Below are 12,416 nucleotides of genomic sequence, written 5' to 3'. Positions count from 1 at the left end.
TTGAGACTGCGCGCGCCTGGTGTGCTCTGGTGCAGGAGGCGCCTCATTAAAGCAGAGCACTGTGAGCGAGAGAGAGGAGGCCGCACTGTGTGTGTTTGTTTATAAAGCTTAACGTGTATTCTCCTTCAGCTTACCGCTGCGGGTATATTTAGACATAAGGTGAAGAGACTGCAGCTGAAAAGGCTGCATTCAGGCATGTTTACCCTTTTATTATGTAAAACCTGAGGGTAAGAATGAGAATGTGAAAGGGAAGAACAAAGGCAGGGGAATAATAAAAGGAAGAGTGTGTAGAGGAGAAGAAAGGAAGAAAGCAAAGAAAGGGTGGGAAAGTGCCATGGGCAAAGGAAAGGAGGGTGGAAAGGGCCATGGGATTTGGATCGTGGAAGAAGAGAAGAAACAGAAACACAAAGGTATGAAGAAATATTGGACAGAAGGCATTCGCTTGTGAATAGAAACCGAATGAAATGAAGGGAGGGAAGGCGGGATGATAAATGCAAGGAGGAGAGTGAGGGGGGGAGGCGGCCCAGGCACCACAATAAAATTGGCCCTATAACTGAATCACATACCTAAGAAAAAGTTCCCCTTGTTTGGAAATTGGAGCAGTTTTTGACTTGTAAAGACACGATGTGTAAGGGTTGTACAAGAGATGGAAGATTGCATGGATTTGAGCTTTCTGCAGGCAGGAAGGCAGAACGGAGAGAAGATCAGAGGGCAAAGGAATGATGGTATGCTCTTTATTCGCACTTTGTTGTCTCCACATCCCTGTCCGGATCCGGGAGAGAGGGCCGTCCCAACAGAGGAGCAGGGAGATTATTTCATAACTTGCCACAACAATATGCTGCCCTGGGGCTTGGCTCTCTGCTTGGCAGCAGTAGCATTGCCTGGGAGCAGCGCCAAACTCTGAGTGCCACCAGAGCTGGCAGCGTACCCTCTGAGCCAGGGGAGAAGGCTGTGAGCAGCCATGGCTGTCACCCAAAGGATCTGAGCTCTTCCCTGAGAGCCTGTCTTCTGCAGAGGGCAGGCAAAGAGAGCATGGGGCACTGAGACATCATCACCAATTGCGATAGTCGCCCAGCTGACAGTCCCTTTCCCGCCTTCCAGTCCAGCACTAACACCCAGCTGAGAGGCCAGGCAAACCTCCCATTCCATCTCTAACTCCCAGCTGAGAGGCTCTGCGCCACCTCACAGCTAAGAGGCCTTGCGCCCCCTCGCGTTCCAGCTCTAACATCCATCTGAGAGAGCAGGCAAACCTGCCATTCCAGCTCTAACTCCCAGCTGAGAGGCCCTGCACCACCTCACAGCTGAGAGGCCTGTCGCCCCCTCCCATTCCAGCTCTAACATCTAGCTGAGAGGCCAGGCAAACCTCCCATCCCAGCTCTAACTCCCAGCTGAGAGGCCCTGCACCACTCACAGCTGAGAGGCCTTGTGCCCCCTCCCATTCCAGCTCTAACATCCAGCTGAGAGGCCCAGCAACACCTCCCATTCCAGCTCTAACTTCAAACTGAGAGGTCCTGCAATGCACCCCCTCACAGCTAAGAGGCCTTGCACCCCCTCCCGTTCAAGCTGTAACTCCGAGCTAAGGGGCCTGCAGCCCCTACCGTTCCAACTCAAACTGCAAACTCTACACTGCCTCCAATTCCAGCTCCAACTCCCATATGAAATGCCCTGCAACCCCCCACCCCATTCCTGATATAACCTCCAGCTGAGAGGCCCTGCTCTTCCTCCCATTCCAGCTCTAATTCCCAGCTGAGTGGCCGTGCACCCTCTTCCATTCCAGCTCTACATTTCTTACAGGCCCTGTACCACCTCCCATTGCAGCTCTAACTTATGGCTGAGCGGCCCTGCGTCACTTCTCATTCAGAGCTCTGACCCCAGAGGAGAGGCCTTGCACCGCTTCGCTTCCTGTGCAAACTCCAGTGTAGGGGGCAGGCGAGGTGGGGGGGAGGGAGTCCTTGAGGGGGTGACGGTGGTCTCGAGGTGGCAAGGGTAGGGCGGCGGGCGGTCCGCCGCCGCACAGAGATAGCGAGTCTGCTGCTCTTTACCGCAGCAGCCCTCTCTCTGGCAGAATAACGGGGCTGAGAGCAGGAAGTTAGGGAGGGCGGAGCCGCCAGGTACTTCCAGGACTCTGCTTCCTCCTCTTCTCCCTCCCGCAGGCTCAGGGGCCTGGGAGAGGGGGCATTGGAGCAGGCTGGGGTGTGGTGGGGAACACTCCCTTCTGATTCCCCCATCCAACGCTCACTCTCTCCACTGCCCCTACTGAAGCCACTGCTCCAGCCTCAAATCTCCTGGGTATGGTGGCAGGGGATAGCTGGGACGTGGTGGGCGCCAACCCTTAAACACTTAGGGGGTCTTCCACCCCATATCAGATGCCGCGGATGATGAAAGAGGAGCGTGGGGGCACCCATTTGTGACCCCTGCATCTGCAGTCCCCTACCGCTAAGGGAGTTGGGCATCTGCTGTAGGGATCTTCTTTATGAGGGTCTAATGCCGAACGTCATCTATTCCAAACCCCCCCCCCCCGGTTCGATCTGTGCATTTCCCCCTTAGTTGGAACATTCGGATTGATTCCATACATTGTACCCCTGCCAACAAGCCCCGTTGGCCCCGCCCACCCGAGCAGAGATTTCACCCCAAACACACAGAAGCTGGACAGAAATACAAAGATTTACAGGCGGCTACACACTTATTTAGTTATAAGGATCCCAAGAAAAAACTAGCGCTCGTGGTAACGTACACTTTTCTCTTTTTCTGCTGTCCCACTTGGACGGCCTGGCCTGCTTTCCTTCTGGCTTAAAAAGGTTCATTATCTTTATGGGGCCATGCGTTTGGCCCTATAAAGATAAGAAACCTTTTACGCCAGAAGAAAGGCAGGCCAGGCCCTCCAAGTGGGACGGCAGAAAAAGAGAAAGTGTATGTCACAGAATGCTCTTTCCTAATGGCTGGCCACCGTTTAGCATAAACGGTGACTCCCGCCAATGGGAAAGAGGGGCGGGGCTTAAAGCCCTATACTCAAAGCCCCTCTAAATCATAAAATCTCGCCAGGGAGCCTGCATATGAGCAGACTGCGCAGGCGAGACCTAAAAAAAGTTCTTGCCCTAAGTGCTCCAGGTATGCCCAGATGTGGGTCCTGTGCTCACTGTGCCACTGGATTCAAGCTATCCTGGCTGATAAGGGGTGAAACCCCGAACCCGGTCCTAAGATGCTTGTTTCCGGTCCAAGGAGGACCTCGTTTGGCAGTTGCAGGCTGTACTGTTCCCATGAGGCACAGGGTCAAGACTAAATTGCATATGGCCAGGTCTAAACTGGGGTGGCATGGTGAGAAAAAGAATGATGGATTTAAGCCATATCTTGTGACTGGGGGTATATGTTTTGATTTGTTCTGTATTCGGTCCATTAATTGTGTGTCTTTTGCTTTCTCGCCCTAAGTGCGCGGGGTATGCCCAGACCTGGGTCCCGGACTCACTGTGCAACTGGATTCAAGCTATCCTGGCTGATGAGGGGTGAAACCCCGAAACCGGTCCTAGGATGCTTGTTTCCGGTGCAGGGAGGACCTGGATTGGCAGTTCAGGCTGGACTGTTCCCATGAGGCACAAGGTTAAGACTGATTTGCATATGGCCTGATCTAAACTGGGGTGGAATGGTGAGAAAAACTATGATGGATTTAACCCAGATCTCTTGACTGGGGGTGAATGTTTTGATTTATTCTGCATTCCGTCCATCAATTGTTTGTCTTTTGCTTTCTCGCCCTAAGTGCGCCGGGTATTCCCAGATGTGGGTCGCGGGCTTACGGTCCCACTGGATTCAAGCTATCCTGGCTGATGAGGGGTGAAACCCCGAACTGGTCCTAGGATGCTTGTTTGCAGTCCAGGGAGGGCCTTGCTTGGCAGTTCAAGTTGGACTGTTCCCAAGAGGTACAGGGTCAAGATTGGTTTGCATATGGCCAGGTCTAAACTGGGGTGGCATGGTGAGAAAAAGAATGATGGATTTAACCCAGATCTCGTGACTGGGGTGAATGTTTTGATTTGTTCTGCATTCCCTCCATCAATTGTGTGTTTTTTGAGTTAAGATGTTGTCTGGCCACCACTAGCAGTATGATGTGCAATGTCCTTTCAAATTGCTTCCCTTCGTACTTTGCTTCTTACATATACTAAATGCCAAAACAGCCCTACCTACATCCCTATTGGGATACCTAACTGCAATAATGCACCATATCACTTATTTAAATTCACTTATGTTCAAACACATAGCAGCAAAAACAGGTATCAGTATTTACACTGGAAATATTTAACGCAGTGACATCTGGCCTACAGTAGCTTGATACACCATGTGTTCCATGTCACTCTACTACTAGAGAGATTGTAAAACGGTTTTAACTTCATACACTCCTTTTAAATAAGGTAATAATTGTGAATAAACGTTTTCTTACATGTCAAAAGGTAATGACTGGCCTATTTGAATCCAACAGGCATTGGAAACTTGAACAAAAGAGCAACCGTTGGACAATACATGGAAAATGTGCGCAGGACCAAAAAATATAGAGCATCCGTGTGGTCACAAGGCAATTGGAAACAGGGAGCTGAGAAAACTATGCAACACGAAAGAGGTTTTATAAATTTACCATCTTGCAATTCACAACAGCCAGCCCCCAAACCAGGAAGAATGGATAAATGCAAAGAACATGAAAGTAAACTGAGGAGTTTAGAGTTTTTTAAATCCCTTCCGAGCACACTGCAGAATCCAAGAATTTTCAGATGCACTGTATGTGATAAAAGTTATGGCCTAAAGGGAGAACTTATTCGACATATGATCACACATTCAGGAATTAGGCCATATCCATGTACTGAATGTGGGAAAAGCTTTTTTCAGATGCCACATCTTATAAGACACCATAGGACACATAGTGGTGAAAAACCATATTCATGTTCATTCTGTCACAAAAGGTTTAATAGAAAAGATAATCTTAATGGACATGAAAGGATACACACTGGAGAGAGACCATATAAATGTAGTGAATGTGATAAAAGATTCATTCGTAAAAGTGATCTTAATGAACATCGACGAAAACATTTTTGAAGGATCTGAAGTCAAGAGATAACTGGGAAGGGTACTGTGAAATGAATAGGAGAGCAGTTTTTTTCTACCATCCCCAGACTTGAGGATCAGGTTAAATACTATCATCACATTTATTCAATATATAATTCAGTAAACAGAGGCTATCACTATGGCACAACACAGTAGGCTGTAGTAGTGTCTATCATAAATAAAGAGGTATCCCAAAGTCTTGAACAATATTGGGAACGTGAAACAGAACATTTGCCTTAGCCATAGAAGGCCATATTTCACTACATGTAATAAAAATAATGAAATGTATAAGCAGATTGTGAATTGTATGCCGAACAAGTGATGCCTTTGGATTGATGGTTTTACAGCTGTTGATCTCCTTTTTTGAAAACCTGGGGTTACAATGTAGAGTTTCTCCTGCATTTATTTTGGTACTCAGTACTCGCCATCTGTACTGCTTGGATAAGACAAGCATTTTGACTTAAACATGATCAAATTCAGACACGCATTGTGTCTTGCCACTATGCTATTAATATCTACACTGTTATACTGCTGAATGTGATGAATGTGTATGGGTGGACTGACCTCCTCTTGTGGAACTCAGCATATGCTGCTGAAGGTCTAGTGTGGCATGGTCTTCACAAAGACATTAGAAAATCAGCTATCACAAGGACATAGAACAAAAACATGTCTGTGCTCCTGCCATCATGTTACACACTTGCCAAAGGAATGGTTAATATCTTTGACTCAAAACGAGGTGATCATTCCATGTAGCTGCCAACAGATTTGACTAATGGTTTATGGACACATGTCTTTGGAAGCCAAGCTAGCATTGTGACTAGAAAAAGTTCTTATGAAATAGGATGCTCGTGACACTTATTGTAATCACAGATGATTTAAGTATGCACCAAACGTTAAGGAAACCTGTGCACTTTAAGATGGACTGCAGTTTATCACAACAAACATTATGAATGTGGCTGTTGATCTGCATTGTGAAGAATTCCTTTGGCAGGATTTAAAATAGGTCTTAATAGTAACACTGTGAAAACATTGCTAGGCATGTTTAGATTTAAGGAATCTGTGTGTCTGAAGGGAATCTTTCAATGTGAAGTACTTCCTTTGATTCAGAGATGAAGGGTATATTTTGTTTACGTGCGGCTGTAATGCACACAATTCGGAACTTAATACATAGGATGTTAAACAGTTCAGAGCTTTTCTGGAGCACAGCAAAGTAAATTGTGATCCTATTTAGGATAAGGCCCCATTAAAGAAGGAACGTACACCCAAGGCAATATTTAAGAATCTGGCAGCAACCTCTACAGTCAAAACTTCAGAATCATACTCTTGATGACAACAGTTGGGGTAGTAGCAGGTGAAAGGTTTTTCTTTTTAATTAGTCTACCAGACATCTGTCATGTTACGTTATTTGATACATTTCCGTCTTTTTATGTCCTGTGTTACACAACAGAATGTATAAACTGCTCATTTATGAGGCAGTTTAGAAGCACCACTAGGAATAGTGGGACCCTGCACAAGCGCCTAATGTTCAGAGATTTTATAAACCAGTACTAGTCCAAAAATATGAGAGAGAAAGAAAGAGTTTGTTGCCTGGCCTGGTTTTGGCTCTGACCTACCAATCACAAAGCATCATTCCTCAATTAAGTTGAAGGAGCGTGGGCTACTGAGGCTAATGGTGTATGAAAATCAACAGATATGATGTATGAAACAGACTGTCTTCGATCCTGTTGCTGTATTCTACGAATTCTACAATGTACCATTTTTCTACTATGACAATGGCTAGATCTCCCCAGATAACTGAGGGGCTTCAACGTTATTAGTTATGTTAATCTGCTAACACTACATTAGCAGACATGATAAATAATAGTTCACCTTTATTTTAAGGTGCTTTTTGGACTGACATATGATTGAACAAATATAAAGCACTATTGGCTTTTTCCAAATGAGCTCTTCCACTTGCGAATAGAAATGAATGTTTAGAAGTTGTCAACCAAATGAGCACAATTGAAACATAACTGTTTTCCTGGAACGTTTTAGGGTCGCCACATTTTTTGGCGTACCTTTCATCGTTTAAAGCAGAAGGTATTCTTGCACTGGATTTGTGGGAAAGTTGTTTTTGCATACCCCATCATTGGATTAGAAATGTATTTCTCAAACTCAAAATGTCACTTTCCTAGGACCTGCTGTTGATTCACTATTATACATTTGCCTTATTTCTGTTTCTTCTTTTGCCCTTTTATATGCACATTTGCTGTATAGTTTACATATCCATGTTGTGCCTCTTGTTCTTTTTATTTGAACTGATTGTTTTTTGTGATAACTTTGTTTTTCAGATTGTTTCTTGTTATAACTTTGGGGCATATTACCAAGCAATAGAGATAATTATCGCTGTTGCTTGGTTAGAGACAAAAATTTACCGCTGAGCTGCGGCGATTTTTAGCGCAAATAAACCTTGGTATTACCAAGGTTTATCGCAAATGCGATAAAAATCGCCGCAATGCATGAATATCGCTGAAAAGTCAGCGATATTCATGCATTACCGAGCTAATGCTCTTAGCCATGTTATCCACCTCCCATTGGATAACATGGCTAAGAACTGCTCAGGGCAGGTGTTAGCTTTTGGAGATATTCGCGCTTAGCGCGAATATCTCCAAATTTGGTAATAGGAGATAGCGATGTTAGCGACTGTTTTCAGTCGCTAGCATCTTGGCACGCACACTTTGCATGTCATTAGTGATAAATATCACTGACATGCAAAGTGGGGCCCAAGATGGTCGCTATCTCCTACTAGCTGTCGCTAACTGGTGTTAACGACAGCTAGGTAATAGGGAGATAATTTTATCTCCGCTTTCTTGGCTTTTTAAAGCCAAAAAAGCGGAGATAAACCCCCTTGATAATATGCCCCTTTGTTTTTCTACCATGTCAACAGTCCAGTGGGAAGGCTGCCTTTTAATGTGGTCTCAATATAGATGCACGCTGTCTTGAGGAAATATAATCTTCGTTTTCCCATCCAAGGAGCATACTGATGATAAGGTGCACTGCACAAGAGAAAAAACAAACATTGCTGCGGTGTTGTCTGTACACACCAGGACAACCTTCACATGCATTTCATGATTTGTTCTGTTTACAACAACTAATCAATGCAAAGCATTTTTATTATAAATTCGAATCTTATCTTCTGGAGCAAAAACAAAACAATCGTTAGAACTTGTGAATGCTGCACAACCATTATATTTGAATTAGAAAAGGCTGTCACCTTTTGACCAGAATCTAGACCTGCTAGCGTTCGGCTGCCCAGTTTGACAATTTTGGAGCTCATAGTTGAAGAAAAATTAGAAAAAACAATGTGATGTTAATTAAGATGTCTGACAAATTAGTAGGAAAGATCTGCTCCTGTTTCGTTTCACTCTGTGTCACAGTAGATATCCAGTGAGCACCCTACGAGGAACAGAAGTAACCAAAACACCACCGTCAGTCCACTTCATTCATTCAATCAAGGAAACTTCCACAGAAAAACATGACATGTTAATGTGGACAGAGATTGCATGCTTACAAGAGAATAGATATAGGTATTAAGAAAGACTCAGAAATCATTGAATGCCTGAAAAACAGTACGATTGTATGAAATTCAGAATCACTCCGAGCCGATCTTACCACTGTGCACTGCTTACTACTGTTAATTATTAGACAAGCACTTAATGTTGCACTAGAGAAGGTGTCAACTGTATAAATGGTACCAGTCTAGAGTAGCCAAGTAGGGACATTACAATGTCTTTCACAAGGACAGAACAGCACAGTGGCTTGCACCAGGATATAGCAGGCCAACAGAATCTCTAATTCAATGGGTTAAGTGCCAGAAATGTTCTACAGTACTTACAAGCAAATGTCGACCTGCTTGTAAGATATCCACCTATCTTACAAGCAGATGGGCATTTGTCTAAACAAAGAACCAGGAGGAAAACTTTAGAGGAGGCAATGCCAAAAGGAACAGGAGTTTTCACAGCAGGGATACATAATGGACGTCGGAGTAGTAGCATATAGGTGTATGGCAGATACTCGCCAAGACAGTAGGCAAGGAAACCAGAATAATGGCATGAAAGAAAAGGGTGTATAACATTACCCTGCGTTCATTCACCACACACGTTTTTACTATGCATATTTTACAACGCATACCACTACCACACATTCACTCTCATTTGAAATACCTTCACCACGCAGTTCACTTTCACGCATGCTTTTACCATGCTTACTGTTAGTATAAAATCCAGTCACAGTCACTGCCATCTATTGTTCAATAGTTACACATTAATTCTTAATACTTTAGTGTATATATTTTTATATTTTGGGGGGGGAGAGACCCCCCAAACCCCTCTTTTAAATTACTGTTTAAAATATATAAACTACTTACCACATGCATTGTAAACACTTGCGTGGTAAAAGTAATTAGGATGTAAAAAATGCGTTGTAATTGCTTTTCGTTGTAAAAATGTGGTAAAGGCTGTTCCCCGAAAGACACTGTCTCAAGCTTCCAGGAAGAACAGTTGAAAAACACTGTGCCTTGCAGTGCTCCAGTTTTATGTGGGGATGACCAGGGATGAAACCATTCCATACCAAGACGTGTCAATGTACGCCCCACCCATCTGACTTAGCAGAGATACTACCTTTCAGGCACACATCTCCTGGGCCACGTAGATTCTGTCTAACTTGTCTCCACCACAATCCTCTCAACAAGCAATGCAGTAAAACATGCACCTTGAAAATATGATGAAGTTATATCTTCACTGAATATGATACCAAAATGTGTGGGCACAACTCAGGACAATTACATTGGAGTATAACCCTTGTCTGTATTATGTCAGCTATTTTTCCTGTTTGTCATGGCTACTGACGTCCTATGCCAATGAGTCCCTTATACCTGAGAATGTTAATGTGAAAATTCCCGATCAGTAATACACATTTCCAGAACTGTATTAGGTGAGAGATGGAGCAATAGGGGTAGGTGGGTGTAGCCTAATAATATAAAATTCTGGTGTTGGAAGAGTTAACTTCATTCTGTATGTCAGTGGTTGAAGGAGGAGCCAACTGCAAGTAAGAGGGGTGTTTTCTAGAAGTCATGAAATTCTACTTCCAGCAGTCAGAGAAACAAGTGGAACCAGCTAGGATATGCAGTAACCAGGGTGAGCTCTGCAGGTCTTTAGTAATAGCTGAGTTGATGTATAGTGGTACGTTTATTTTGGTAGCCCTCCCATTTGTATGGGAAAGAAATCAGATGGAATCAAAGCTTAAAATCTTGTACTCTTAATAATGAATTAAGGATATGCACTTCTATATCTAGTGGCACAGCAGCCACAGGTTTCCGCTTTGTGGCATAGTACATATTCCTTGAGGATTCCAGTCACTAACTTAACCTAGGAAGCATACTCATAGGAGTGACCACCGATTAAGGGTGTAGGTTAAGGACCACCCTATTACATGTACTAGGGAATACTGCCTAGACAAACTGGAGATTAATATATTTAAGTATTTCCCAGTTAGAGAATCCATTTAAATATCTGAATAATCCTATAATTCGCTGTGAGATATTTGCGGTTTGTGAGAAAACCTCTCAGGCGCACAGGATGGCACATTTGCTTTCCAAGTCAGAAACCTATGGTCTAGTGCCACAGTGCCACCTTAAGCATGCAACTGAAGGATAGCTATTTTTTTTAATGAAGAAATGAGGTCTTACATTGATTTGTTGACTGTTTTCAATTACTAGTTGCCAATCCTGGAGTAGGAAGCAAATGTTGTTAGCTAGCTTTCAACACTGTTATTATTGCACCGTTCACAACTGGACATCCTTTGCTCACAGGCACTAGCCTTGCTTGGAGGAACTGGAGGACAAAACACATAAATACAGTACGCATGAGGTTGTTTTCGAGCCTTGCACATTAATACATGTTTAGGTGTATGAGACTTAAACAAGTGACTCAACATGTGGGAAGACAAAAAAGGCAAACTGGTGCTAGAAAACAATACCAATCTCAAACAATGGGAGAAAATCTAAATTAGGAATCATGGAAATCTAACACTGGTTGGAAAGTATGTTTATTTTATCAATTAATTTAAGGAAGAGTGAAGCCTTTAATGGCACATAGGTGTGTAGAGAGAGGAAATATTTGACTTCACTACATGAATTTGGAAAGAAGAGGAGGTTTAATCAATGATTTGATATCCACTGCCTACGTTTCTCTCTCTTGCCTATATTTTTTAAGAATTACCAAATTTCGGGCCAAATATGGATTTATTGTAATTTATTTTAATAGGTGTAACCATGACATATGGAAGGTACAAACCTTAATGTTATTGTTTAATGTATAAGTAATACAAGGCATATACATTTGTGAGTGTTAATATGACGTGCATTAATTGAATGGTAGTATTTTGTTATTTTTTAAGCACTATCGAAATAAACTTTATAAAGAAAATATTGTTTTTGGTCCTTGTGTCTCTTAATAGTATGTGCAAAAATATAACTTGATCAAGCCATATAAGAAAACAGAATAACCATATATACTGCTAGTTGAAGGTCGGCATGGGAAAGAGGAGACCAAGTTTTACCCAATAGTTTTTGACTCTGTCAGAAAATGTTTATTAGACAGGATATTATCTCTGAGGCTCCTTAACGTCATTTAATATACCAAACACATTTGAATTCTGTCAGAGGGGCAACTGGCAGTTCATCGTAAATGACGGCGGGCATGTTAGACAGACCATACGTCAGAGGATTACAATGCATGTTCTTCTTTCAAAGCTAAACTATTAGTCCATAGATAAAACATACTTGAACATGAGGCTAGGAAGGACATGGCATGTTAGAGGTGGAGAATCAAAAAGAATAGGACCATCTATACTGACTGAAGATGGGATTTTTAGATGAAGAGGATATTTCAAAGAACACTCAAGGCAAATATTACTCAGTCTGCCCTCAAGATTTCCTTGGATTTTGAGGCCTAACAGTTGGTTCCTAAGAAATTTATTTATAAAACGATCAAAGATCCTTATTCTGCAGAGCTTCTAATGAAAGCGCTTATGGATTGTTAAAGACAGGTTATCAAATCCAAAACAAAACCAATCTTAGTTGAACACTTGACAGAAAAAGAAAGGTTGTAGACAAAGGAACAAATATTGCTAACACCTGTCTAAAATTAAAACTAAATTCTTAAGGCAGAGCCTGTGGACATTTGTCTACAGTGACTGGAGCCAGAAGCACAAGTTAACACTGACATACCTTTTACAAGGAAACACTTTGTCTGTCTTCAAGTTAATGTATTGCTTAAACAAATGAAGGAAGCAAA

At 42.9% G+C, this 12,416-nt stretch overlaps 1 protein-coding gene across 2 annotated transcripts in view; it reads left to right on the top strand.

The window, feature by feature from the left end:
- LOC147662038 (uncharacterized) overlaps window positions 1-11,546 on the top strand; it is a 213,735-nt gene extending 202,189 nt beyond the window's left edge. For both annotated transcript variants that reach the window (XM_086951158.1, XM_086951159.1), the window contains one exon: window positions 4,466-11,546. In XM_086951158.1, coding sequence (XP_086807284.1) covers window positions 4,466-5,073 — 608 coding nt within the window. In that variant the 3' untranslated portion in view covers window positions 5,074-11,546. The remainder of the gene's footprint in view (window positions 1-4,465) is intronic.
- Window positions 11,547-12,416: the final 870 nt, after the last annotated feature.

Source organism: Lissotriton vulgaris, unplaced genomic scaffold, assembly GCF_964263255.1.
Source record: "Lissotriton vulgaris unplaced genomic scaffold, aLisVul1.2 SCAFFOLD_241, whole genome shotgun sequence".
Classification (NCBI taxonomy): Eukaryota; Metazoa; Chordata; class Amphibia; order Caudata; family Salamandridae; genus Lissotriton; species Lissotriton vulgaris.
The sequence above is the reverse complement of the archived record's forward strand: the minus strand, read 5'-3'. Positions and strand labels throughout refer to the sequence as shown.